General features: G+C 47.6%; 4 protein-coding genes across 4 annotated transcripts; all 4 read right to left on the bottom strand.

Annotated features, from left to right (window-relative positions):
- Positions 1 to 2,854: 2,854 nt before the first annotated feature.
- On the bottom strand, positions 2,855 to 3,871 carry LOC128177212 (uncharacterized; the record flags this gene model as incomplete). Its single annotated transcript, XM_052843843.1, has 3 exons — positions 3,649 to 3,871; positions 3,136 to 3,444; positions 2,855 to 3,051 (listed from the first exon to the last, which is right to left on the bottom strand). Coding segments are annotated over exons 1-3 (729 nt in total), but the record flags the coding sequence as incomplete, so codon positions are not given.
- Positions 3,872 to 9,961: 6,090 nt separating this feature from the next.
- Positions 9,962 to 10,537, bottom strand: LOC128178793 (uncharacterized; the record flags this gene model as incomplete). The annotated part of the gene is made up of 1 exon (XM_052846144.1): positions 9,962 to 10,537. A coding segment is annotated over one exon (576 nt), but the record flags the coding sequence as incomplete, so codon positions are not given.
- A 6,474-nt stretch (positions 10,538 to 17,011) lies between these two features.
- LOC128177209 (uncharacterized) lies at positions 17,012 to 17,626 on the bottom strand (the record flags this gene model as incomplete). Its single annotated transcript, XM_052843828.1, has 1 exon — positions 17,012 to 17,626. A coding segment is annotated over exon 1 (615 nt), but the record flags the coding sequence as incomplete, so codon positions are not given.
- A 7,638-nt stretch (positions 17,627 to 25,264) lies between these two features.
- Positions 25,265 to 25,840, bottom strand: LOC128178829 (uncharacterized; the record flags this gene model as incomplete). Its single annotated transcript, XM_052846194.1, has 1 exon — positions 25,265 to 25,840. A coding segment is annotated over one exon (576 nt), but the record flags the coding sequence as incomplete, so codon positions are not given.
- Between the last annotated feature and the right edge of the window lie 1,616 nt (positions 25,841 to 27,456).

The following is a 27,456-nucleotide window of genomic DNA, read 5'->3' as shown; positions in this document are numbered from 1 at the left end:
TGCTGCTACTCTCCGTACTTGTACTTGCAGTGCTGCTCAGTGTTGTTGATGAAGTAGTTGGGGCTTCAGTTGTGCTTGTGCTCGTTGGCAAAGCTGTGGTTGTAGACGTACTTGTCGAAGTCGTCTCTGGAGTACTTGTTGTAGTTGTAGTCGTTTCCGTTGTTGAGGTAGTGGTGGCCTCAGTTGTGGTGCTTGTACTCGTTGGGGGTTGTGTACTTGATGATGTTGTGCTACTTTCAGTTGTTGTAGATGGAACCTGAGTGGTGGTTGTCGTTGAAGGCGTGGTGGTGCTTGTACAAGCTGTTGTACTTTCTGGGGTTGTGGTAGTAGTCATTTGCTCTGCTAAAGTAGAAGGAGCCTCAGTTGTTGTACTGGATGGAGTACTAGTAGAAGTGCTGCTACTCTCCGTACTTGTACTTGCAGTGCTGCTCAGTGTTGTTGATGAAGTAGTTGGGGCTTCAGTTGTGCTTGTGCTCGTTGGCAAAGCTGTGGTTGTAGACGTACTTGTCGAAGTCGTCTCTGGAGTACTTGTTGTAGTTGTAGTCGTTTCCGTTGTTGAGGTAGTGGGGGCCTCAGTTGTGGTGCTTGTACTCGTTGGGGGTTGTTTACTTGTTGATGTTGTGCTACTTTCAGTTGTTGTAGATGGAACCTGAGTGGTGGTTGTCGTTGAAGGCGTGGTGGTGCTTGTAGAAGCTGTTGTACTTTCTGGGGTTGTGGTAGTAGTCATTTGCTCTGCTAAAGTAGAAGGAGCCTCAGTTGTTGTACTGGATGGAGTACTAGTAGAAGTGCTGCTACTCTCCGTACTTGTACTTGCAGTGCTGCTCAGTGTTGTTGATGAAGTAGTTGGGGCTTCAGTTGTGCTTGTGCTCGTTGGCAAAGCTGTGGTTGTAGACGTACTTGTCGAAGTCGTCTCTGGAGTACTTGTTGTAGTTGTAGTCGTTTCCGTTGTTGAGGTAGTGGTGGCCTCAGTTGTGGTGCTTGTACTCGTTGGGGGTTGTGTACTTGTTGATGTTGTGCTACTTTCAGTTGTTGTAGATGGAACCTGAGTGGTGGTTGTCGTTGAAGGCGTGGTGGTGCTTGTAGAAGCTGTTGTACTTTCTGGGGTTGTGGTAGTAGTCATTTGCTCTGCTAAAGTAGAAGGAGCCTCAGTTGTTGTACTGGATGGAGTACTAGTAGAAGTGCTGCTACTCTCCGTACTTGTACTTGCAGTGCTGCTCAGTGTTGTTGATGAAGTAGTTGGGGCTTCAGTTGTGCTTGTGCTCGTTGGCAAAGCTGTGGTTGTAGAGGTACTTGTCGAAGTCGTCTCTGGAGTACTTGTTGTAGTTGTAGTCGTTTCCGTTGTTGAGGTAGTGGGGGCCTCAGTTGTGGTGCTAGTACTCGTTGGGGGATGTGTACTTGTTGATGTTGTGCTACTTTCAGTTGTTGTAGATGGAACCTGAGTGGTGGTTGTCGTTGAAGGCGTGGTGGTGCTTGTAGAAGCTGTTGTACTTTCTGGGGTTGTGGTAGTAGTCATTTGCTCTGCTAAAGTAGAAGGAGCCTCAGTTGTTGTACTGGATTGAGTACTAGTAGAAGTGCTGCTACTCTCCGTACTTGTACTTGCAGTGCTGCTCAGTGTTGTTGATGAAGTAGTTGGGGCTTCAGTTGTGCTTGTGCTCGTTGGCAAAGCTGTGGTTGTAGACGTACTTGTCGAAGTCGTCTCTGGAGTACTTGTTGTAGTTGTAGTCGTTTCCGTTGTTGAGGTAGTGGTGGCCTCAGTTGTGGTGCTTGTACTCGTTGGGGGTTGTGTACTTGTTGATGTTGTGCTACTTTCAGTTGTTGTAGATGGAACCTGAGTGGTGGTTGTCGTTGAAGGCGTGGTGGTGCTTGTAGAAGCTGTTGTACTTTCTGGGGTTATGGTAGTAGTCATTTGCTCTGCTAAAGTAGAAGGAGCCTCAGTTGTTGTACTGGATGGAGTACTAGTAGAAGTGCTGCTACTCTCCGTACTTGTACTTGCAGTGCTGCTCAGTGTTGTTGATGAAGTAGTTGGGGCTTCAGTTGTGCTTGTGCTCGTTGGCAAAGCTGTGGTTGTAGACGTACTTGTCGAAGTCGTCTCTGGAGTACTTGTTGTAGTTGTAGTCGTTTCCGTTGTTGAGGTAGTGGTGGCCTCAGTTGTGGTGCTTGTACTCGTTGGGGGTTGTGTACTTGTTGATGTTGTGCTACTTTCAGTTGTTGTAGATGGAACCTGTGTGGTGGTTGTCGTTGAAGGCGTGGTGGTGCTTGTAGAAGCTGTTGTACTTTCTGGGGTTGTGGTAGTAGTCATTTGTTCGGTTGTGGTAGAAGGAGCCTCAGTTGTTGTACTGGATGGAGTACTAGTAGAAGTGCTGCTACTCTCCGTACTTGTACTTGCAGTGCTGCTCAGTGTTGTTGATAAAGTAGTTGGGGCTTCAGTTGTGCTTGTGCTCGTTGGCAAAGCTGTGGTTGTAGACGTACTTGTCGAAGTCGTCTCTGGAGTACTTGTTGTAGTTGTAGTCGTTTCCGTTGTTGAGGTAGTGGTGGCCTCAGTTGTGGTGCTTGTACTCGTTGGGGGTTGTGTACTTGTTGATGTTGTGCTACTTTCAGTTGTTGTAGATGGAACCTGAGTGGTGGTTGTCCTTGAAGGCGTGGTGGTGCTTGTAGAAGCTGTTGTACTTTCTGGGGTTGTGGTAGTAGGCATTTGTTCGGTTGTGGTAGAAGGAGCCTCAGTTGTTGTACTGGATGTAGTACTAGTAGAAGTGCTGCTACTCTCCGTACTTGTACTTGCAGTGCTGCTCAGTGTTGTTGATGAAGTAGTTGGGGCTTCAGTTGTGCTTGTGCTCGTTGGCAAAGCTGTGGTTGTAGACGTACTTGTCGAAGTCGTCTCTGGAGTACTTGTTGTAGTTGTAGTCGTTTCCGTTGTTGAGGTAGTGGGGGCCTCAGTTGTGGTGCTTGTACTCGTTGGGGGTTGTGTACTTGTTGATGTTGTGCTACTTTCAGTTGTTGTAGATGGAACCTGAGTGGTGGTTGTCGTTGAAGTCGTGGTGGTGCTTGTAGAAGCTGTTGTACTTTCTGGGGTTGTGGTAGTAGTCATTTGCTCTGCTAAAGTAGAAGGAGCCTCAGTTGTTGTACTGGATGGAGTACTAGTAGAAGTGCTGCTACTCTCCGTACTTGTACTTGCAGTGCTGCTCAGTGTTGTTGATGAAGTAGTTGGGGCTTCAGTTGTGCTTGTGCTCGTTGGCAAAGCTGTGGTTGTAGACGTACTTGTCGAAGTCGTCTCTGGAGTACTTGTTGTAGTTGTAGTCGTTTCCGTTGTTGAGGTAGTGGTGGCCTCAGTTGTGGTGCTTGTACCCGTTGGGGGTTGTGTACTTGTTGATGTTGTGCTACTTTCAGTTGTTGTAGATGGAACCTGAGTGGTGGTTGTCGTTGAAGGCGTGGTGGTGCTTGTAGAAGCTGTTGTACTTTCTGGGGTTGTGGTAGTAGTCATTTGCTCTGCTAAAGTAGAAGGAGCCTCAGTTGTTGTACTGGATGGAGTACTAGTAGAAGTGCTGCTACTCTCCGTACTTGTACTTGCAGTGCTGCTCAGTGTTGTTGATGAAGTAGTTGGGGCTTCAGTTGTGCTTGTGCTCGTTGGCAAAGCTGTGGTTGTAGACGTACTTGTCGAAGTCGTCTCTGGAGTACTTGTTGTAGTTGTAGTCGTTTCCGTTGTTGAGGTAGTGGTGGCCTCAGTTGTGGTGCTTGTACTCGTTGGGGGTTGTGTACTTGTTGATGTTGTGCTACTTTCAGTTGTTGTAGATGGAACCTGAGTGGTGGTTGTCCTTGAAGGCGTGGTGGTGCTTGTAGAAGCTGTTGTACTTTCTGGGGTTGTGGTAGTAGTCATTTGCTCTGCTAAAGTAGAAGGAGCCTCAGTTGTTGTACTGGATGGAGTACTAGTAGAAGTGCTGCTACTCTCCGTACTTGTACTTGCAGTGCTGCTCAGTGTTGTTGATGAAGTAGTTGGGGCTTCAGTTGTGCTTGTGCTCGTTGGCAAAGCTGTGGTTGTAGACGTACTTGTCGAAGTCGTCTCTGGAGTACTTGTTGTAGTTGTAGTCGTTTCCGTTGTTGAGGTAGTGGGGGCCTCAGTTGTGGTGCTTGTACTCGTTGGGGGTTGTGTACTTGTTGATGTTGTGCTACTTTCAGTTGTTGTAGATGGAACCTGAGTGGTGGTTGTCGTTGAAGGCGTGGTGGTGCTTGTAGAAGCTGTTGTACTTTCTGGGGTTGTGGTAGTAGTCATTTGTTCGGTTGTGGTAGAAGGAGCCTCAGTTGTTGTACTGGATGGAGTACTAGTAGAAGTGCTGCTACTCTCCGTACTTGTACTTGCAGTGCTGCTCAGTGTTGTTGATGAAGTAGTTGGGGCTTCAGTTGTGCTTGTGCTCGTTGGCAAAGCTGTGGTTGTAGACGTACTTATCGAAGTCGTCTCTGGAGCACTTGTTATAGTTGTAGTCATTTCCGTTGTTGATGTAGTGGTGGCCTCAGTTGTGGTGCTTGTACTCGTTTGGGGTTGTGTACTTGTTGATGTTGTGCTACTTTCAGTTGTTGTAGATGGAACCTGAGTGGTGGTTGTCGTTGAAGGCGTGGTGGTGCTTGTAGAAGCTGTTGTACTTTCTGGGGTTGTGGTAGTAGTCATTTGTTCGGTTGTGGTAGAAGGAGCCTCAGTTGTTGTACTGGATGGAGTACTAGTAGAAGTGCTGCTACTCTCCGTACTTGTACTTGCAGTGCTGCTCAGTGTTGTTGATGAAGTAGTTGGGGCTTCAGTTGTGCTTGTGCTCGTTGGCAAAGCTGTGGTTGTAGACGTACTTGTCGAAGTCGTCTCTGGAGTACTTGTTGTAGTTGTAGTCGTTTCCGTTGTTGAGGTAGTGGTGGCCTCAGTTGTGGTGCTTGTACTCGTTGGGGGTTGTGTACTTGTTGATGTTGTGCTACTTTCAGTTGTTGTAGATGGAACCTGAGTGGTGGTTGTCGTTGAAGGCGTGGTGGTGCTTGTAGAAGCTGTTGTACTTTCTGGGGTTGTGGTAGTAGTCATTTGCTCTGCTAAAGTAGAAGGAGCCTCAGTTGTTGTACTGGATGGAGTACTAGTAGAAGTTCTGCTACTCTCCGTACTTGTACTTGCAGTGCTGCTCAGTGTTGTTGATGAAGTAGTTGGGGCTTCAGTTGTGCTTGTGCTCGTTGGCAAAGCTGTGGTTGTAGAGGTACTTGTCGAAGTCGTCTCTGGAGTACTTGTTGTAGTTGTAGTCGTTTCCGTTGTTGAGGTAGTGGGGGCCTCAGTTGTGGTGCTAGTACTCGTTGGGGGATGTCTACTTGTTGATGTTGTGCTACTTTCAGTTGTTGTAGATGGAACCTGAGTGGTGGTTGTCGTTGAAGGCGTGGTGGTGCTTGTAGAAGCTGTTGTACTTTCTGGGGTTGTGGTAGTAGTCATTTGCTCTGCTAAAGTAGAAGGAGCCTCAGTTGTTGTACTGGATGGAGTACTAGTAGAAGTGCTGCTACTCTCCGTACTTGTACTTGCAGTGCTGCTCAGTGTTGTTGATGAAGTAGTTGGGGCTTCAGTTGTGCTTGTGCTCGTTGGCAAAGCTGTGGTTGTAGACGTACTTGTCGAAGTCGTCTCTGGAGTACTTGTTGTAGTTGTAGTCGTTTCCGTTGTTGAGGTAGTGGTGGCCTCAGTTGTGGTGCTTGTACTCGTTGGGGGTTGTGTACTTGTTGATGTTGTGCTACTTTCAGTTGTTGTAGATGGAACCTGAGTGGTGGTTGTCGTTGAAGGCGTGGTGGTGCTTGTAGAAGCTGTTGTACTTTCTGGGGTTGTGGTAGTAGTCATTTGCTCTGCTAAAGTAGAAGGAGCCTCAGTTGTTGTACTGGATGGAGTACTAGTAGAAGTGCTGCTACTCTCCGTACTTGTACTTGCAGTGCTGCTCAGTGTTGTTGATGAAGTAGTTGGGGCTTCAGTTGTGCTTGTGCTCGTTGGCAAAGCTGTGGTTGTAGACGTACTTGTCGAAGTCGTCTCTGGAGTACTTGTTGTAGTTGTAGTCGTTTCCGTTGTTGAGGTAGTGGTGGCCTCAGTTGTGGTGCTTGTACTCGTTGGGGGTTGTGTACTTGTTGATGTTGTGCTACTTTCAGTTGTTGTAGATGGAACCTGAGTGGTGGTTGTCGTTGAAGGCGTGGTGGTGCTTGTAGAAGCTGTTGTACTTTCTGGGGTTGTGGTAGTAGTCATTTGTTCGGTTGTGGTAGAAGGAGCCTCAGTTGTTGTACTGGATGGAGTACTAGTAGAAGTGCTGCTACTCTCCGTACTTGTACTTGCAGTGCTGCTCAGTGTTGTTGATGAAGTAGTTGGGGCTTCAGTTGTGCTTGTGCTCGTTGGCAAAGCTGTGGTTGTAGACGTACTTGTCGAAGTCGTCTCTGGAGTACTTGTTGTAGTTGTAGTCGTTTCCGTTGTTGAGGTAGTGGTGGCCTCAGTTGTGGTGCTTGTACTCGTTGGGGGTTGTGTACTTGTTGATGTTGTGCTACTTTCAGTTGTTGTAGATGGAACCTGAGTGGTGGTTGTCGTTGAAGGCGTGGTGGTGCTTGTAGAAACTGTTGTACTTTCTGGGGTTGTGGTAGTAGTCATTTGCTCTGCTAAAGTAGAAGGAGCCTCAGTTGTTGTACTGGATGGAGTACTAGTAGAAGTGCTGCTACTCTCCGTACTTGTACTTGCAGTGCTGCTCAGTGTTGTTGATGAAGTAGTTGGGGCTTCAGTTGTGCTTGTGCTCGTTGGCAAAGCTGTGGTTGTAGACGTACTTGTCGAAGTCGTCTCTGGAGTACTTGTTGTAGTTGTAGTCGTTTCCGTTGTTGAGGTAGTGGTGGCCTCAGTTGTGGTGCTTGTACTCGTTGGGGGTTGTGTACTTGTTGATGTTGTGCTACTTTCAGTTGTTGTAGATGGAACCTGAGTTGTGGTTGTCGTTGAAGGCGTGGTGGTGCTTGTAGAAGCTGTTGTACTTTCTGGGGTTGTGGTAGTAGTCATTTGCTCTGCTAAAGAAGAAGGAGCCTCAGTTGTTGTACTGGATGGAGTACTAGTAGAAGTGCTTCTACTCTCCGTACTTGTACTTGCAGTGCTGCTCAGTGTTGTTGATGAAGTAGTTGGGGCTTCAGTTGTGCTTGTGCTCGTTGGCAAAGCTGTGGTTGTAGACGTACTTGTCGAAGTCGTCTCTGGAGTACTTGTTGTAGTTGTAGTCGTTTCCGTTGTTGAGGTAGTGGGGGCCTCAGTTGTGGTGCTTGTACTCGTTGGGGGTTGTGCACTTGTTGATGTTGTGCTACTTTCAGTTGTTGTAGATGGAACCTGAGTGGTGGTTGTCGTTAAAGGCGTGGTGGTGCTTGTAGAAGCTGTTGTACTTTCTGGGGTTGTGGTAGTAGTCATTTGCTCTGCTAAAGTAGAAGGAGCCTCAGTTGTTGTACTGGATGGAGTACTAGTAGAAGTGCTGCTACTCTCCGTACTTGTACTTGCAGTGCTGCTCAGTGTTGTTGATGAAGTAGTTGGGGCTTCAGTTGTGCTTGTGCTCGTTGGCAAAGCTGTGGTTGTAGACGTACTTGTCGAAGTCGTCTCTGGAGTACTTGTTGTAGTTGTAGTCGTTTCCGTTGTTGAGGTAGTGGTGGCCTCAGTTGTGGTGCTTGTACTCGTTGGGGGTTGTGTACTTGTTGATGTTGTGCTACTTTCAGTTGTTGTAGATGGAACCTGAGTGGTGGTTGTCGTTGAAGGCGTGGTGGTGCTTGTAGAAGCTGTTGTACTTTCTGGGGTTGTGGTAGTAGTCATTTGTTCGGTTGTGGTAGAAGGAGCCTCAGTTGTTGTACTGGATGGAGTACTAGTAGAAGTGCTGCTACTCTCCGTACTTGTACTTGCAGTGCTGCTCAGTGTTGTTGATGAAGTAGTTGGGGCTTCAGTTGTGCTTGTGCTCGTTGGCAAAGCTGTGGTTGTAGACGTACTTGTCGAAGTCGTCTCTGGAGTACTTGTTGTAGTTGTAGTCGTTTCCGTTGTTGAGGTAGTGGTGGCCTCAGTTGTGGTGCTTGTACTCGTTGGGGGTTGTGTACTTGTTGATGTTGTGCTACTTTCAGTTGTTGTAGATGGAACCTGAGTGGTGGTTGTCGTTGAAGGCGTGGTGGTGCTTGTAGAAGCTGTTGTACTTTCTGGGGTTGTGGTAGTAGTCATTTGTTCGGTTGTGGTAGAAGGAGCCTCAGTTGTTGTACTGGATGGAGTACTAGTAGAAGTGCTGCTACTCTCCGTACTTGTACTTGCAGTGCTGCTCAGTGTTGTTGATGAAGTAGTTGGGGCTTCAGTTGTGCTTGTGCTCGTTGGCAAAGCTGTGGTTGTAGACGTACTTGTTGAAGTCGTCTCTGGAGTACTTGTTGTAGTTGTAGTCGTTTCCGTTGTTGAGGTAGTGGTGGCCTCAGTTGTGGTGCTTGTATTCGTTGGGGGTTGTGTACTTGTTGATGTTGTGCTACTTTCAGTTGTTGTAGATGGAACCTGAGTGGTGGTTGTCGTTGAAGGCGTGGTGGTGCTTGTAGAAGCTGTTGTACTTTCTGGGGTTGTGGTAGTAGTCATTTGTTCGGTTGTGGTAGAAGAAGCCTCAGTTGTTGTACTGGATGGAGTACTAGTAGAAGTGCTGCTACTCTCCGTACTTGTACTTGCAGTGCTGCTCAGTGTTGTTGATGAAGTAGTTGGGGCTTCAGTTGTGCTTGTGCTCGTTGGCAAAGCTGTGGTTGTAGACGTACTTGTCGAAGTCGTCTCTGGAGTACTTGTTGTAGTTGTAGTCGTTTCCGTTGTTGAGGTAGTGGTGGCCTCAGTTGTGGTGCTTGTACTCGTTGGGGGTTGTGTACTTGTTGATGTTGTGCTACTTTCAGTTGTTGTAGATGGAACCTGAGTGGTGGTTGTCGTTGAAGGCGTGGTGGTGCTTGTAGAAACTGTTGTACTTTCTGGGGTTGTGGTAGTAGTCATTTGCTGTGCTAAAGTAGAAGGAGCCTCAGTTGTTGTACTGGATGGAGTACTAGTAGAAGTGCTGCTACTCTCCGTACTTGTACTTGCAGTGCTGCTCAGTGTTGTTGATGAAGTAGTTGGGGCTTCAGTTGTGCTTGTGCTCGTTGGCAAAGCTGTGGTTGTAGACGTACTTGTCGAAGTCGTCTCTGGAGTACTTGTTGTAGTTGTAGTCGTTTCCGTTGTTGAGGTAGTGGTGGCCTCAGTTGTGGTGCTTGTACTCGTTGGGGGTTGTGTACTTGTTGATGTTGTGCTACTTTCAGTTGTTGTAGATGGAACCTGAGTTGTGGTTGTCGTTGAAGGCGTGGTGGTGCTTGTAGAAGTTGTTGTACTTTCTGGGGTTGTGGTAGTAGTCATTTGCTCTGCTAAAGTAGAAGGAGCCTCAGTTGTTGTACTGGATGGAGTACTAGTAGAAGTGCTTCTACTCTCCGTACTTGTACTTGCAGTGCTGCTCAGTGTTGTTGATGAAGTAGTTGGGGCTTCAGTTGTGCTTGTGCTCGTTGGCAAAGCTGTGGTTGTAGACGTACTTGTCGAAGTCGTCTCTGGAGTACTTGTTGTAGTTGTAGTCGTTTCCGTTGTTGAGGTAGTGGGGGCCTCAGTTGTGGTGCTTGTACTCGTTGGGGGTTGTGCACTTGTTGATGTTGTGCTACTTTCAGTTGTTGTAGATGGAACCTGAGTGGTGGTTGTCGTTAAAGGCATGGTGGTGCTTGTAGAAGCTGTTGTACTTTCTGGGGTTGTGGTAGTAGTCATTTGCTCTGCTAAAGTAGAAGGAGCCTCAGTTGTTGTACTGGATGGAGTACTAGTAGAAGTGCTGCTACTCTCCGTACTTGTACTTGCAGTGCTGCTCAGTGTTGTTGATGAAGTAGTTGGGGCTTCAGTTGTGCTTGTGCTCGTTGGCAAAGCTGTGGTTGTAGACGTACTTGTCGAAGTCGTCTCTGGAGTACTTGTTGTAGTTGTAGTCGTTTCCGTTGTTGAGGTAGTGGTGGCCTCAGTTGTGGTGCTTGTACTCGTTGGGGGTTGTGTACTTGTTGATGTTGTGCTACTTTCAGTTGTTGTAGATGGAACCTGAGTGGTGGTTGTCGTTGAAGGCGTGGTGGTGCTTGTAGAAGCTGTTGTACTTTCTGGGGTTGTGGTAGTAGTCATTTGTTCGGTTGTGGTAGAAGGAGCCTCAGTTGTTGTACTGGATGGAGTACTAGTAGAAGTGCTGCTACTCTCCGTACTTGTACTTGCAGTGCTGCTCAGTGTTGTTGATGAAGTAGTTGGGGCTTCAGTTGTGCTTGTGCTCGTTGGCGAAGCTGTGGTTGTAGACGTACTTGTCGAAGTCGTCTCTGGAGTACTTGTTGTAGTTGTAGTCGTTTCCGTTGTTGAGGTAGTGGTGGCCTCAGTTGTGGTGCTTGTACTCGTTGGGGGTTGTGTACTTGTTGATGTTGTGCTACTTTCAGTTGTTGTAGATGGAACCTGAGTGGTGGTTGTCGTTGAAGGCGTGGTGGTGCTTGTAGAAGCTGTTGTACTTTCTGGGGTTGTGGTAGTAGTCATTTGTTCGGTTGTGGTAGAAGGAGCCTCAGTTGTTGTACTGGATGGAGTACTAGTAGAAGTGCTGCTACTCTCCGTACTTGTACTTGCAGTGCTGCTCAGTGTTGTTGATGAAGTAGTTGGGGCTTCAGTTGTGCTTGTGCTCGTTGGCAAAGCTGTGGTTGTAGACGTACTTGTCGAAGTCGTCTCTGGAGTACTTGTTGTAGTTGTAGTCGTTTCCGTTGTTGAGGTAGTGGTGGCCTCAGTTGTGGTGCTTGTACTCGTTGGGGGTTGTGTACTTGTTGATGTTGTGCTACTTTCAGTTGTTGTAGATGGAACCTGAGTTGTGGTTGTCGTTGAAGGCGTGGTGGTGCTTGTAGAAGCTGTTGTACTTTCTGGGGTTGTGGTAGTAGTCATTTGCTCTGCTAAAGTAGAAGGAGCCTCAGTTGTTGTACTGGATGGAGTACTAGTAGAAGTGCTTCTACTCTCCGTACTTGTACTTGCAGTGCTGCTCAGTGTTGTTGATGAAGTAGTTGGGGCTTCAGTTGTGCTTGTGCTCGTTGGCAAAGCTGTGGTTGTAGACGTACTTGTCGAAGTCGTCTCTGGAGTACTTGTTGTAGTTGTAGTCGTTTCCGTTGTTGAGGTAGTGGTGGCCTCAGTTGTGGTGCTTGTACTCGTTGGGGGTTGTGTACTTGTTGATGTTGTGCTACTTTCAGTTGTTGTAGATGGAACCTGAGTGGTGGTTGTCGTTGAAGGCGTGGTGGTGCTTGTAGAAGCTGTTGTACTTTCTGGGGTTGTGGTAGTAGTCATTTGCTCTGCTAAAGTAGAAGGAGCCTCAGTTGTTGTACTGGATGGAGTACTAGTAGAAGTGCTGCTACTCTCCGTACTTGTACTTGCAGTGCTGCTCAGTGTTGTTGATGAAGTAGTTGGGGCTTCAGTTGTGCTTGTGCTCGTTGGCAAAGCTGTGGTTGTAGACGTACTTGTCGAAGTCGTCTCTGGAGTACTTGTTGTAGTTGTAGTCGTTTCCGTTGTTGAGGTAGTGGTGGCCTCAGTTGTGGTGCTTGTACTCGTTGGGGGTTGTGTACTTGTTGATGTTGTGCTACTTTCAGTTGTTGTAGATGGAACCTGAGTGGTGGTTGTCGTTGAAGGCGTGGTGGTGCTTTTAGAAGCTGTTGTACTTTCTGGGGTTGTGGTAGTAGTCATTTGTTCGGTTGTGGTAGAAGGAGCCTCAGTTGTTGTACTGGATGGAGTACTAGTAGAAGTGCTGCTACTCTCCGTACTTGTACTTGCAGTGCTGCTCAGTGTTGTTGATGAAGTAGTTGGGGCTTCAGTTGTGCTTGTGCTCGTTGGCAAAGCTGTGGTTGTAGACGTACTTGTCGAAGTCGTCTCTGGAGTACTTGTTGTAGTTGTAGTCGTTTCCGTTGTTGAGGTAGTGGTGGCCTCAGTTGTGGTGCTTGTACTCGTTGGGGGTTGTGTACTTGTTGATGTTGTGCTACTTTCAGTTGTTGTAGATGGAACCTGAGTGGTGGTTGTCGTTGAAGGCGTGGTGGTGCTTGTAGAAGCTGTTGTACTTTCTGGGGTTGTGGTAGTAGTCATTTGCTCTGCTAAAGTAGAAGGAGCCTCAGTTGTTGTACTGGATGGAGTACTAGTAGAAGTGCTGCTACTCTCCGTACTTGTACTTGCAGTGCTGCTCAGTGTTGTTGATGAAGAAGTTGGGGCTTCAGTTGTGCTTGTGCTCGTTGGCAAAGCTGTGGTTGTAGACGTACTTGTCGAAGTCGTCTCTGGAGTACTTGTTGTAGTTGTAGTCGTTTCCGTTGTTGAGGTAGTGGGGGCCTCAGTTGTGGTGCTTGTACTCGTTGGGGGTTGTGTACTTGTTGATGTTGTGCTACTTTCAGTTGTTGTAGATGGAACCTGAGTGGTGGTTGTCGTTGAAGGCGTGGTGGTGCTTGTAGAAGCTGTTGTACTTTCTGGGGTTGTGGTAGTAGTCATTTGTTCGGTTGTGGTAGAAGGAGCCTCAGTTGTTGTACTGGATGGAGTACTAGTAGAAGTGCTGCTGCTCTCCGTACTTGTACTTGCAGTGCTGCTCAGTGTTGTTGATGAAGTAGTTGGGGCTTCAGTTGTGCTTGTGCTCGTTGGCAAAGCTGTGGTTGTAGACGTACTTGTCGAAGTCGTCTCTGGAGTACTTGTTGTAGTTGTAGTCGTTTCCGTTGTTGAGGTAGTGGTGGCCTCAGTTGTGGTGCTTGTACTCGTTGGGGGTTGTGTACTTGTTGATGTTGTGCTACTTTCAGTTGTTGTAGATGGAACCTGAGTGGTGGTTGTCGTTGAAGGCGTGGTGGTGCTTGTAGAAGCTGTTGTACTTTCTGGGGTTGTGGTAGTAGTCATTTGTTCGGTTGTGGTAGAAGGAGCCTCAGTTGTTGTACTGGATGGAGTACTAGTAGAAGTGCTGCTACTCTCCGTACTTGTACTTGCAGTGCTGCTCAGTGTTGTTGATGAAGTAGTTGGGGCTTCAGTTGTGCTTGTGCTCGTTGGCAAAGCTGTGGTTGTAGACGTACTTGTCGAAGTCGTCTCTGGAGTACTTGTTGTAGTTGTAGTCGTTTCCGTTGTTGAGGTAGTGGTGGCCTCAGTTGTGGTGCTTGTACTCGTTGGGGGTTGTGTACTTGTTGATGTTGTGCTACTTTCAGTTGTTGTAGATGGAACCTGAGTGGTGGTTGTCGTTGAAGGCGTGGTGGTGCTTGTAGAAGCTGTTGTACTTTCTGGGGTTGTGGTAGTAGTCATTTGTTCGGTTGTGGTAGAAGGAGCCTCAGTTGTTGTACTGGATGGAGTACTAGTAGAAGTGCTGCTACTCTCCGTACTTGTACTTGCAGTGCTGCTCAGTGTTGTTGATGAAGTAGTTGGGGCTTCAGTTGTGCTTGTGCTCGTTGGCAAAGCTGTGGTTGTAGACGTACTTGTCGAAGTCGTCTCTGGAGTACTTGTTGTAGTTGTAGTCGTTTCCGTTGTTGAGGTAGTGGTGGCCTCAGTTGTGGTGCTTGTACTCGTTGGGGGTTGTGTACTTGTTGATCGTGTGCTACTTTTAGTTGTTGTAGATGGAACCTGAGTGGTGGTTGTCGTTGAAGGCGTGGTGGTGCTTGTAGAAGCTGTTGTACTTTCTGGGGTTGTGGTAGTAGTCATTTGTTCGGTTGTGGTAGAAGGAGCCTCAGTTGTTGTACTGGATGGAGTACTAGTAGAAGTGCTGCTACTCTCCGTACTTGTACTTGCAGTGCTGCTCAGTGTTGTTGATGAAGTAGTTGGGGCTTCAGTTGTGCTTGTGCTCGTTGGCAAAGCTGTGGTTGTAGACGTACTTGTCGAAGTCGTCTCTGGAGTACTTGTTGTAGTTGTAGTCGTTTCCGTTGTTGAGGTAGTGGTGGCCTCAGTTGTGGTGCTTGTACTCGTTGGGGGTTGTGTACTTGTTGATGTTGTGCTACTTTCAGTTGTTGTAGATGGAACCTGAGTGGTGGTTGTCGTTGAAGGCGTGGTGGTGCTTTTAGAAGCTGTTGTACTTTCTGGGGTTGTGGTAGTAGTCATTTGTTCGGTTGTGGTAGAAGTAGCCTCAGTTGTTGTACTGGATGGAGTACTAGTAGAAGTGCTGCTACTCTCCGTACTTGTACTTGCAGTGCTGCTCAGTGTTGTTGATGAAGTAGTTGGGGCTTCAGTTGTGCTTGTGCTCGTTGGCAAAGCTGTGGTTGTAGACGTACTTGTCGAAGTCGTCTCTGGAGTACTTGTTGTAGTTGTAGTCGTTTCCGTTGTTGAGGTAGTGGTGGCCTCAGTTGTGGTGCTTGTACTCGTTGGGGGTTGTGTACTTGTTGATGTTGTGCTACTTTCAGTTGTTGTAGATGGAACCTGAGTGGTGGTTGTCGTTGAAGGCGTGGTGGTGCTTGTAGAAGCTGTTGTACTTTCTGGGGTTGTGGTAGTAGTCATTTGTTCGGTTGTGGTAGAAGGAGCCTCAGTTGTTGTACTGGATGGAGTACTAGTAGAAGTGCTGCTACTCTCCGTACTTGTACTTGCAGTGCTGCTCAGTGTTGTTGATGAAGTAGTTGGGGCTTCAGTTGTGCTTGTGCTCGTTGGCAAAGCTGTGGTTGTAGACGTACTTGTCGAAGTCGTCTCTGGAGTACTTGTTGTAGTTGTAGTCGTTTCCGTTGTTGAGGTAGTGGTGGCCTCAGTTGTGGTGCTTGTACTCGTTGGGGGTTGTGTACTTGTTGATGTTGTGCTACTTTCAGTTGTTGTAGATGGAACCTGAGTGGTGGTTGTCGTTGAAGGCGTGGTGGTGCTTGTAGAAGCTGGTGTACTTTCTGGGGTTGTGGTAGTAGTCATTTGCTCTGCTAAAGTAGAAGGAGCCTCAGTTGTTGTACTGGATGGAGTACTAGTAGAAGTGCTGCTACTCTCCGTACTTGTACTTGCAGTGCTGCTCAGTGTTGTTGATGAAGTAGTTGGGGCTTCAGTTGTGCTTGTGCTCGTTGGCAAAGCTGTGGTTGTAGACGTACTTGTCGAAGTCGTCTCTGGAGTACTTGTTGTAGTTGTAGTCGTTTCCGTTGTTGAGGTAGTGGTGGCCTCAGTTGTGGTGCTTGTACTCGTTGGGGGTTGTGTACTTGTTGATGTTGTGCTACTTTCAGTTGTTGTAGATGGAACCTGAGTGGTGGTTGTCGTTGAAGGCGTGGTGGTGCTTGTAGAAGCTGTTGTACTTTCTGGGGTTGTGGTAGTAGTCATTTGTTCGGTTGTGGTAGAAGGAGCCTCAGTTGTTGTACTGGATGGAGTACTAGTAGAAGTGCTGCTACTCTCCGTACTTGTACTTGCAGTGCTGCTCAGTGTTGTTGATGAAGTAGTTGGGGCTTCAGTTGTGCTTGTGCTCGTTGGCAAAGCTGTGGTTGTAGACGTACTTGTCGAAGTCGTCTCTGGAGTACTTGTTGTAGTTGTAGTCGTTTCCGTTGTTGAGGTAGTGGTGGCCTCAGTTGTGGTGCTTGTACTCGTTGGGGGTTGTGTACTTGTTGATGTTGTGCTACTTTCAGTTGTTGTAGATGGAACCTGAGTGGTGGTTGTCGTTGAAGGCGTGGTGGTGCTTGTAGAAGCTGTTGTACTTTCTGGGGTTGTGGTAGTAGTCATTTGTTCGGTTGTGGTAGAAGGAGCCTCAGTTGTTGTACTGGATGGAGTACTAGTAGAAGTGCTGCTACTCTCCGTACTTGTACTTGCAGTGCTGCTCAGTGTTGTTGATGAAGTAGTTGGGGCTTCAGTTGTGCTTGTGCTCGTTGGCAAAGCTGTGGTTGTAGACGTACTTGTCGAAGTCGTCTCTGGAGTACTTGTTGTAGTTGTAGTCGTTTCCGTTGTTGAGGTAGTGGTGGCCTCAGTTGTGGTGCTTGTACTCGTTGGGGGTTGTGTACTTGTTGATGTTGTGCTACTTTCAGTTGTTGTAGATGGAACCTGAGTGGTGGTTGTCGTTGAAGGCGTGGTGGTGCTTGTAGAAGCTGTTGTACTTTCTGGGGTTGTGGTAGTAGTCATTTGTTCGGTTGTGGTAGAAGGAGCCTCAGTTGTTGTACTGGATGGAGTACTAGTAGAAGTGCTGCTACTCTCCGTACTTGTACTTGCAGTGCTGCTCAGTGTTGTTGATGAAGTAGTTGGGGCTTCAGTTGTGCTTGTGCTCGTTGGCAAAGCTGTGGTTGTAGACGTACTTGTCGAAGTCGTCTCTGGAGTACTTGTTGTAGTTGTAGTCGTTTCCGTTGTTGAGGTAGTGGTGGCCTCAGTTGTGGTGCTTGTACTCGTTGGGGGTTGTGTACTTGTTGATGTTGTGCTACTTTCAGTTGTTGTAGATGGAACCTGAGTGGTGGTTGTCGTTGAAGGCGTGGTGGTGCTTGTAGAAGCTGTTGTACTTTCTGGGGTTGTGGTAGTAGTCATTTGTTCGGTTGTGGTAGAAGGAGCCTCAGTTGTTGTACTGGATGGAGTACTAGTAGAAGTGCTGCTACTCTCCGTACTTGTACTTGCAGTGCTGCTCAGTGTTGTTGATGAAGTAGTTGGGGCTTCAGTTGTGCTTGTGCTCGTTGGCAAAGCTGTGGTTGTAGACGTACTTGTCGAAGTCGTCTCTGGAGTACTTGTTGTAGTTGTAGTCGTTTCCGTTGTTGAGGTAGTGGTGGCCTCAGTTGTGGTGCTTGTACTCGTTGGGGGTTGTGTACTTGTTGATGTTGTGCTACTTTCAGTTGTTGTAGATGGAACCTGAGTGGTGGTTGTCGTTGAAGGCGTGGTGGTGCTTGTAGAAGCTGTTGTACTTTCTGGGGTTGTGGTAGTAGTCATTTGCTCTGCTAAAGTAGAAGGAGCCTCAGTTGTTGTACTGGATGGAGTACTAGTAGAAGTGCTGCTACTCTCCGTACTTGTACTTGCAGTGCTGCTCAGTGTTGTTGATGAAGTAGTTGGGGCTTCAGTTGTGCTTGTGCTCGTTGGCAAAGCTGTGGTTGTAGACGTACTTGTCGAAGTCGTCTCTGGAGTACTTGTTGTAGTTGTAGTCGTTTCCGTTGTTGAGGTAGTGGTGGCCTCAGTTGTGGTGCTTGTACTCGTTGGGGGTTGTGTACTTGTTGATGTTGTGCTACTTTCAGTTGTTGTAGATGGAACCTGAGTGGTGGTTGTCGTTGAAGGCGTGGTGGTGCTTGTAGAAGCTGTTGTACTTTCTGGGGTTGTGGTAGTAGTCATTTGTTCGGTTGTGGTAGAAGGAGCCTCAGTTGTTGTACTGGATGGAGTACTAGTAGAAGTGCTGCTACTCTCCGTACTTGTACTTGCAGTGCTGCTCAGTGTTGTTGATGAAGTAGTTGGGGCTTCAGTTGTGCTTGTGCTCGTTGGCAAAGCTGTGGTTGTAGACGTACTTGTCGAAGTCGTCTCTGGAGTACTTGTTGTAGTTGTAGTCGTTTCCGTTGTTGAGGTAGTGGTGGCCTCAGTTGTGGTGCTTGTACTCGTTGGGGGTTGTGTACTTGTTGATGTTGTGCTACTTTCAGTTGTTGTAGATGGAACCTGAGTGGTGGTTGTCGTTGAAGGCGTGGTGGTGCTTGTAGAAGCTGTTGTACTTTCTGGGGTTGTGGTAGTAGTCATTTGCTCTGCTAAAGTAGAAGGAGCCTCAGTTGTTGTACTGGATGGAGTACTAGTAGAAGTGCTGCTACTCTCCGTACTTGTACTTGCAGTGCTGCTCAGTGTTGTTGATGAAGTAGTTGGGGCTTCAGTTGTGCTTGTGCTCGTTGGCAAAGCTGTGGTTGTAGACGTACTTGTCGAAGTCGTCTCTGGAGTACTTGTTGTAGTTGTAGTCGTTTCCGTTGTTGAGGTAGTGGTGGCCTCAGTTGTGGTGCTTGTACTCGTTGGGGGTTGTGTACTTGTTGATGTTGTGCTACTTTCAGTTGTTGTAGATGGAACCTGAGTGGTGGTTGTCGTTGAAGGCGTGGTGGTGCTTTTAGAAGCTGTTGTACTTTCTGGGGTTGTGGTAGTAGTCATTTGTTCGGTTGTGGTAGAAGGAGCCTCAGTTGTTGTACTGGATGGAGTACTAGTAGAAGTGCTGCTACTCTCCGTACTTGTACTTGCAGTGCTGCTCAGTGTTGTTGATGAAGTAGTTGGGGCTTCAGTTGTGCTTGTGCTCGTTGGCAAAGCTGTGGTTGCAGACGTACTTGTCGAAGTCGTCTCTGGAGTACTTGTTGTAGTTGTAGTCGTTTCCGTTGTTGAGGTAGTGGTGGCCTCAGTTGTGGTGCTTGTACTCGTTGGGGGTTGTGTACTTGTTGATGTTGTGCTACTTTCAGTTGTTGTAGATGGAACCTGAGTGGTGGTTGTCGTTGAAGGCGTGGTGGTGCTTGTAGAAGCTGTTGTACTTTCTGGGGTTGTGGTAGTAGTCATTTGCTCTGCTAAAGTAGAAGGAGCCTCAGTTGTTGTACTGGATGGAGTACTAGTAGAAGTGCTGCTACTCTCCGTACTTGTACTTGCAGTGCTGCTCAGTGTTGTTGATGAAGTAGTTGGGGCTTCAGTTGTGCTTGTGCTCGTTGGCAAAGCTGTGGTTGTAGACGTACTTGTCGAAGTCGTCTCTGGAGTACTTGTTGTAGTTGTAGTCGTTTCCGTTGTTGAGGTAGTGGTGGCCTCAGTTGTGGTGCTTGTACTCGTTGGGGGTTGTGTACTTGTTGATGTTGTGCTACTTTCAGTTGTTGTAGATGGAACCTGAGTGGTGGTTGTCCTTGAAGGCGTGGTGGTGCTTTTAGAAGCTGTTGTACTTTCTGGGGTTGTGGTAGTAGTCATTTGTTCGGTTGTGGTAGAAGGAGCCTCAGTTGTTGTACTGGATGGAGTACTAGTAGAAGTGCTGCTACTCTCCGTACTTGTACTTGCAGTGCTGCTCAGTGTTGTTGATGAAGTAGTTGGGGCTTCAGTTGTGCTTGTGCTCGTTGGCAAAGCTGTGGTTGTAGAGGTACTTGTCGAAGTCGTCTCTGGAGTACTTGTTGTAGTTGTAGTCGTTTCCGTTGTTGAGGTAGTGGTGGCCTCAGTTGTGGTGCTTGTACTCGTTGGGGGTTGTGTACTTGTTGATGTTGTGCTACTTTCAGTTGTTGTAGATGGAACCTGAGTGGTGGTTGTCGTTGAAGGCGTGGTGGTGCTTGTAGAAGCTGTTGTACTTTCTGGGGTTGTGGTAGTAGTCATTTGTTCGGTTGTGGTAGAAGGAGCCTCAGTTGTTGTACTGGATGGAGTACTAGTAGAAGTGCTGCTACTCTCCGTACTTGTACTTGCAGTGCTGCTCAGTGTTGTTGATGAAGTAGTTGGGGCTTCAGTTGTGCTTGTGCTCGTTGGCAAAGCTGTGGTTGTAGACGTACTTGTCGAAGTCGTCTCTGGAGTACTTGTTGTAGTTGTAGTCGTTTCCGTTGTTGAGGTAGTGGTGGCCTCAGTTTTGGTGCTTGTACTCGTTGGGGGTTGTGTACTTGTTGATGTTGTGCTACTTTCAGTTGTTGTAGATGGAACCTGAGTGGTGGTTGTCGTGGAAGGCGTGGTGGTGCTTGTAGAAGCTGTTGTACTTTCTGGGGTTGTGGTAGTAGTCATTTGTTCGGTTGTGGTAGAAGGAGCCTCAGTTGTTGTACTGGATGGAGTACTAGTAGAAGTGCTGCTACTCTCCGTACTTGTACTTGCAGTGCTGCTCAGTGTTGTTGATGAAGTAGTTGGGGCTTCAGTTGTGCTTGTGCTCGTTGGCAAAGCTGTGGTTGTAGACGTACTTGTCGAAGTCGTCTCTGGAGTACTTGTTGTAGTTGTAGTCGTTTCCGTTGTTGAGGTAGTGGTGGCCTCAGTTGTGGTGCTTGTACTCGTTGGGGGTTGTGTACTTGTTGATGTTGTGCTACTTTCAGTTGTTGTAGATGGAACCTGAGTGGTGGTTGTCGTTGAAGGCGTGGTGGTGCTTTTAGAAGCTGTTGTACTTTCTGGGGTTGTGGTAGTAGTCATTTGTTCGGTTGTGGTAGAAGGAGCCTCAGTTGTTGTACTGGATGGAGTACTAGTAGAAGTGCTGCTACTCTCCGTACTTGTACTTGCAGTGCTGCTCAGTGTTGTTGATGAAGTAGTTGGGGCTTCAGTTGTGCTTGTGCTCGTTGGCAAAGCTGTGGTTGTAGACGTACTTGTCGAAGTCGTCTCTGGAGTACTTGTTGTAGTTGTAGTCGTTTCCGTTGTTGAGGTAGTGGTGGCCTCAGTTGTGGTGCTTGTACTCGTTGGGGGTTGTGTACTTGTTGATGTTGTGCTACTTTCAGTTGTTGTAGATGGAACCTGAGTGGTGGTTGTCGTTGAAGGCGTGGTGGTGCTTTTAGAAGCTGTTGTACTTTCTGGGGTTGTGGTAGTAGTCATTTCCTCTGCTAAAGTAGAAGGAGCCTCAGTTGTTGTACTGGATGGAGTACTAGTAGAAGTGCTGCTACTCTCCGTACTTGTACTTGCAGTGCTGCTCAGTGTTGTTGATGAAGTAGTTGGGGCTTCAGTTGTGCTTGTGCTCGTTGGCAAAGCTGTGGTTGTAGACGTACTTGTCGAAGTCGTCTCTGGAGTACTTGTTGTAGTTGTAGTCGTTTCCGTTGTTGAGGTAGTGGTGGCCTCAGTTGTGGTGCTTGTACTCGTTGGGGGTTGTGTACTTGTTGATGTTGTGCTACTTTCAGTTGTTGTAGATGGAACCTGAGTGGTGGTTGTCGTTGAAGGCGTGGTGGTGCTTTTAGAAGCTGTTGTACTTTCTGGGGTTGTGGTAGTAGTCATTTGTTCGGTTGTGGTAGAAGTAGCCTCAGTTGTTGTACTGGATGGAGTACTAGTAGAAGTGCTGCTACTCTCCGTACATGTACTTGCAGTGCTGCTCAGTGTTGTTGATGAAGTAGTTGGGGCTTCAGTTGTGCTTGTGCTCGTTGGCAAAGCTGTGGTTGTAGACGTACTTGTCGAAGTCGTCTCTGGAGTACTTGTTGTAGTTGTAGTCGTTTCCGTTGTTGAGGTAGTGGTGGCCTCAGTTGTGGTGCTTGTACTCGTTGGGGGTTGTGTACTTGTTGATGTTGTGCTACTTTCAGTTGTTGTAGATGGAACCTGAGTGGTGGTTGTCGTTGAAGGCGTGGTGGTGCTTGTAGAAGCTGTTGTACTTTCTGGGGTTGTGGTAGTAGTCATTTGTTCGGTTGTGGTAGAAGGAGCCTCAGTTGTTGTACTGGATGGAGTACTAGTAGAAGTGCTGCTACTCTCCGTACTTGTACTTGCAGTGCTGCTCAGTGTTGTTGATGAAGTAGTTGGGGCTTCAGTTGTGCTTGTGCTCGTTGGCAAAGCTGTGGTTGTAGACGAACTTGTCGAAGTCGTCTCTGGAGTACTTGTTGTAGTTGTAGTCGTTTCCGTTGTTGAGGTAGTGGGGGCCTCAGTTGTGGTGCTTGTACTCGTTAGGGGTTGTGTACTTGTTGATGTTGTGCTACTTTCAGTTGTTGTAGATGGAACCTGAGTGGTGGTTGTCGTTGAAGGCGTGGTGGTGCTTGTAGAAGCTGTTGTACTTTCTGGGGTTGTGGTAGTAGTCATTTGTTCGGTTGTGGTAGAAGGAGCCTCAGTTGTTGTACTGGATGGAGTACTAGTAGAAGTGCTGCTACTCTCCGTACTTGTACTTGCAGTGCTGCTCAGTGTTGTTGATGAAGTAGTTGGGGCTTCAGTTGTGCTTGTGCTCGTTGGCAAAGCTGTGGTTGTAGACGTACTTGTCGAAGTCGTCTCTGGAGTACTTGTTGTAGTTGTAGTCGTTTCCGTTGTTGAGGTAGTGGTGGCCTCAGTTTTGGTGCTTGTACTCGTTGGGGGTTGTGTACTTGTTGATGTTGTGCTACTTTCAGTTGTTGTAGATGGAACCTGAGTGGTGGTTGTCGTTGAAGGCGTGGTGGTGCTTGTAGAAGCTGTTGTACTTTCTGGGGTTGTGGTAGTAGTCATTTGTTCGGTTGTGGTAGAAGGAGCCTCAGTTGTTGTACTGGATGGAGTACTAGTAGAAGTGCTGCTACTCTCCGTACTTGTACTTGCAGTGCTGCTCAGTGTTGTTGATGAAGTAGTTGGGGCTTCAGTTGTGCTTGTGCTCGTTGGCAAAGCTGTGGTTGTAGACGTACTTGTCGAAGTCGTCTCTGGAGTACTTGTTGTAGTTGTAGTCGTTTCCGTTGTTGAGGTAGTGGTGGCCTCAGTTGTGGTGCTTGTACTCGTTGGGGGTTGTGTACTTGTTGATGTTGTGCTACTTTCAGTTGTTGTAGATGGAACCTGAGTGGTGGTTGTCGTTGAAGGCGTGGTGGTGCTTGTAGAAGCTGTTGTACTTTCTGGGGTTGTGGTAGTAGTCATTTGTTCGGTTGTGGTAGAAGGAGCCTCAGTTGTTGTACTGGATGGAGTACTAGTAGAAGTGCTGCTACTCTCCGTACTTGTACTTGCAGTGCTGCTCAGTGTTGTTGATGAAGTAGTTGGGGCTTCAGTTGTGCTTGTGCTCGTTGGCAAAGCTGTGGTTGTAGACGTACTTGTCGAAGTCGTCTCTGGAGTACTTGTTGTAGTTGTAGTCGTTTCCGTTGTTGAGGTAGTGGTGGCCTCAGTTGTGGTGCTTGTACTCGTTGGGGGTTGTGTACTTGTTGATGTTGTGCTACTTTCAGTTGTTGTAGATGGAACCTGAGTGGTGGTTGTCGTTGAAGGCGTGGTGGTGCTTTTAGAAGCTGTTGTACTTTCTGGGGTTGTGGTAGTAGTCATTTCCTCTGCTAAAGTAGAAGGAGCCTCAGTTGTTGTACTGGATGGAGTACTAGTAGAAGTGCTGCTACTCTCCGTACTTGTACTTGCAGTGCTGCTCAGTGTTGTTGATGAAGTAGTTGGGGCTTCAGTTGTGCTTGTGCTCGTTGGCAAAGCTGTGGTTGTAGACGTACTTGTCGAAGTCGTCTCTGGAGTACTTGTTGTAGTTGTAGTCGTTTCCGTTGTTGAGGTAGTGGTGGCCTCAGTTGTGGTGCTTGTACTCGTTGGGGGTTGTGTACTTGTTGATGTTGTGCTACTTTCAGTTGTTGTAGATGGAACCTGAGTGGTGGTTGTCGTTGAAGGCGTGGTGGTGCTTGTAGAAGCTGTTGTACTTTCTGGGGTTGTGGTAGTAGTCATTTGTTCGGTTGTGGTAGAAGGAGCCTCAGTTGTTGTACTGGATGGAGTACTAGTAGAAGTGCTGCTACTCTCCGTACTTGTACTTGCAGTGCTGCTCAGTGTTGTTGATGAAGTAGTTGGGGCTTCAGTTGTGCTTGTGCTCGTTGGCAAAGCTGTGGTTGTAGACGTACTTGTCGAAGTCGTCTCTGGAGTACTTGTTGTAGTTGTAGTCGTTTCCGTTGTTGAGGTAGTGGTGGCCTCAGTTGTGGTGCTTGTACTCGTTGGGGGTTGTGTACTTGTTGATGTTGTGCTACTTTCAGTTGTTGTAGATGGAACCTGAGTGGTGGTTGTCGTTGAAGGCGTGGTGGTGCTTGTAGAAGCTGTTGTACTTTCTGGGGTTGTGGTAGTAGTCATTTCCTCTGCTAAAGTAGAAGGAGCCTCAGTTGTTGTACTGGATGGAGTACTAGTAGAAGTGCTGCTACTCTCCGTACTTGTACTTGCAGTGCTGCTCAGTGTTGTTGATGAAGTAGTTGGGGCTTCAGTTGTGCTTGTGCTCGTTGACAAAGCTGTGGTTGTAGACGTACTTGTCGAAGTCGTCTCTGGAGTACTTGTTGTAGTTGTAGTCGTTTCCGTTGTTGAGGTAGTGGTGGCCTCAGTTGTGGTGCTTGTACTCGTTGGGGGTTGTGTACTTGTTGATGTTGTGCTACTTTCAGTTGTTGTAGATGGAACCTGAGTGGTGGTTGTCGTTGAAGGCGTGGTGGTGCTTGTAGAAGCTGTTGTACTTTCTGGGGTTGTGGTAGTAGTCATTTGTTCGGTTGTGGTAGAAGGAGCCTCAGTTGTTGTACTGGATGGAGTACTAGTAGAAGTGCTGCTACTCTCCGTACTTGTACTTGCAGTGCTGCTCAGTGTTGTTGATGAAGTAGTTGGGGCTTCAGTTGTGCTTGTGCTCGTTGGCAAAGCTGTGGTTGTAGACGTACTTGTCGAAGTCGTCTCTGGAGTACTTGTTGTAGTTGTAGTCGTTTCCGTTGTTGAGGTAGTGGTGGCCTCAGTTGTGGTGCTTGTACTCGTTGGGGGTTGTGTACTTGTTGATGTTGTGCTACTTTCAGTTGTTGTAGATGGAACCTGAGTGGTGGTTGTCGTTGAAGGCGTGGTGGTGCTTTTAGAAGCTGTTGTACTTTCTGGGGTTGTGGTAGTAGTCATTTCCTCTGCTAAAGTAGAAGGAGCCTCAGTTGTTGTACTGGATGGAGTACTAGTAGAAGTGCTGCTACTCTCCGTACTTGTACTTGCAGTGCTGCTCAGTGTTGTTGATGAAGTAGTTGGGGCTTCAGTTGTGCTTGTGCTCGTTGGCAAAGCTGTGGTTGTAGACGTACTTGTCGAAGTCGTCTCTGGAGTACTTGTTGTAGTTGTAGTCGTTTCCGTTGTTGAGGTAGTGGTGGCCTCAGTTGTGGTGCTTGTACTCGTTGGGGGTTGTGTACTTGTTGATGTTGTGCTACTTTCAGTTGTTGTAGATGGAACCTGAGTGGTGGTTGTCGTTGAAGGCGTGGTGGTGTTTGTAGAAGCTGTTGTACTTTCTGGGGTTATGGTAGTAGTCATTTGTTCGGTTGTGGTAGAAGGAGCCTCAGTTGTTGTACTGGATGGAGTACTAGTAGAAGTGCTGCTACTCTCCGTACTTGTACTTGCAGTGCTGCTCAGTGTTGTTGATGAAGTAGTTGGGGCTTCAGTTGTGCTTGTGCTCGTTGGCAAAGCTGTGGTTGTAGACGTACTTGTCGAAGTCGTCTCTGGAGTACTTGTTGTAGTTGTAGTCGTTTCCGTTGTTGAGGTAGTGGTGGCCTCAGTTGTGGTGCTTGTACTCGTTGGGGGTTGTGTACTTGTTGATGTTGTGCTACTTTCAGTTGTTGTAGATGGAACCTGAGTGGTGGTTGTCGTTGAAGGCGTGGTGGTGCTTTTAGAAGCTGTTGTACTTTCTGGGGTTGTGGTAGTAGTCATTTGTTCGGTTGTGGTAGAAGGAGCCTCAGTTGTTGTACTGGATGGAGTACTAGTAGAAGTGCTGCTACTCTCCGTACATGTACTTGCAGTGCTGCTCAGTGTTGTTGATGAAGTAGTTGGGGCTTCAGTTGTGCTTGTGCTCGTTGGCAAAGCTGTGGTTGTAGACGTACTTGTCGAAGTCGTCTCTGGAGTACTTGTTGTAGTTGTAGTCGTTTCCGTTGTTGAGGTAGTGGTGGCCTCAGTTGTGGTGCTTGTACTCGTTGGGGGTTGTGTACTTGTTGATGTTGTGCTACTTTCAGTTGTTGTAGATGGAACCTGAGTGGTGGTTGTCGTTGAAGGCGTGGTGGTGCTTGTAGAAGCTGTTGTACTTTCTGGGGTTGTGGTAGTAGTCATTTGTTCGGTTGTGGTAGAAGGAGCCTCAGTTGTTGTACTGGATGGAGTACTAGTAGAAGTGCTGCTACTCTCCGTACTTGTACTTGCAGTGCTGCTCAGTGTTGTTGATGAAGTAGTTGGGGCTTCAGTTGTGCTTGTGCTCGTTGGCAAAGCTGTGGTTGTAGACGAACTTGTCGAAGTCGTCTCTTGAGTACTTGTTGTAGTTGTAGTCGTTTCCGTTGTTGAGGTAGTGGGGGCCTCAGTTGTGGTGCTTGTACTCGTTGGGGGTTGTGTACTTGTTGATGTTGTGCTACTTTCAGTTGTTGTAGATGGAACCTGAGTGGTGGTTGTCGTTGAAGGCGTGGTGGTGCTTGTAGAAGCTGTTGTACTTTCTGGGGTTGTGGTAGTAGTCATTTGTTCGGTTGTGGTAGAAGGAGCCTCAGTTGTTGTACTGGATGGAGTACTAGTAGAAGTGCTGCTACTCTCCGTACTTGTACTTGCAGTGCTGCTCAGTGTTGTTGATGAAGTAGTTGGGGCTTCAGTTGTGCTTGTGCTCGTTGGCAAAGCTGTGGTTGTAGACGTACTTGTCGAAGTCGTCTCTGGAGTACTTGTTGTAGTTGTAGTCGTTTCCGTTGTTGAGGTAGTGGTGGCCTCAGTTGTGGTGCTTGTACTCGTTGGGGGTTGTGTACTTGTTGATGTTGTGCTACTTTCAGTTGTTGTAGATGGAACCTGAGTGGTGGTTGTCGTTGAAGGCGTGGTGGTGCTTGTAGAAGCTGTTGTACTTTCTGGGGTTGTGGTAGTAGTCATTTGTTCGGTTGTGGTAGAAGGAGCCTCAGTTGTTGTACTGGATGGAGTACTAGTAGAAGTGCTGCTACTCTCCGTACTTGTACTTGCAGTGCTGCTCAGTGTTGTTGATGAAGTAGTTGGGGCTTCAGTTGTGCTTGTGCTCGTTGGCAAAGCTGTGGTTGTAGACGTACTTGTCGAAGTCGTCTCTGGAGTACTTGTTGTAGTTGTAGTCGTTTCCGTTGTTGAGGTAGTGGTGGCCTCAGTTGTGGTGCTTGTACTCGTTGGGGGTTGTGTACTTGTTGATGTTGTGCTACTTTCAGTTGTTGTAGATGGAACCTGAGTGGTGGTTGTCGTTGAAGGCGTGGTGGTGCTTGTAGAAGCTGTTGTACTTTCTGGGGTTGTGGTAGTAGTCATTTGTTCGGTTGTGGTAGAAGGAGCCTCAGTTGTTGTACTGGATGGAGTACTAGTAGAAGTGCTGCTACTCTCCGTACTTGTTCTTGCAGTGCTGCTCAGTGTTGTTGATGAAGTAGTTGGGGCTTCAGTTGTGCTTGTGCTCGTTGGCAAAGCTGTGGTTGTAGACGTACTTGTCGAAGTCGTCTCTGGAGTACTTGTTGTAGTTGTAGTCGTTTCCGTTGTTGAGGTAGTGGTGGCCTCAGTTGTGGTGCTTGTACTCGTTGGGGGTTGTGTACTTGTTGATGTTGTGCTACTTTCAGTTGTTGTAGATGGAACCTGAGTGGTGGTTGTCGTTGAAGGCGTGGTGGTGCTTGTAGAAGCTGTTGTACTTTCTGGGGTTGTGGTAGTAGTCATTTGTTCGGTTGTGGTAGAAGGAGCCTCAGTTGTTGTACTGGATGGAGTACTAGTAGAAGTGCTGCTACTCTCCGTACTTGTACTTGCAGTGCTGCTCAGTGTTGTTGATGAAGTAGTTGGGGCTTCAGTTGTGCTTGTGCTCGTTGGCAAAGCTGTGGTTGTAGACGTACTTGTCGAAGTCGTCTCTGGAGTACTTGTTGTAGTTGTAGTCGTTTCCGTTGTTGAGGTAGTGGTGGCCTCAGTTGTGGTGCTTGTACTCGTTGGGGGTTGTGTACTTGTTGATGTTGTGCTACTTTCAGTTGTTGTAGATGGAACCTGAGTGGTGGTTGTCGTTGAAGGCGTGGTGGTGCTTTTAGAAGCTGTTGTACTTTCTGGGGTTGTGGTAGTAGTCATTTGTT

Source organism: Crassostrea angulata, chromosome 1 (genome assembly GCF_025612915.1).
Source record: "Crassostrea angulata isolate pt1a10 chromosome 1, ASM2561291v2, whole genome shotgun sequence".
In the NCBI taxonomy this organism is placed as follows: domain Eukaryota; kingdom Metazoa; phylum Mollusca; class Bivalvia; order Ostreida; family Ostreidae; genus Magallana; species Magallana angulata.
The sequence above is the reverse complement of the archived record's forward strand: the minus strand, read 5'-3'. Positions and strand labels throughout refer to the sequence as shown.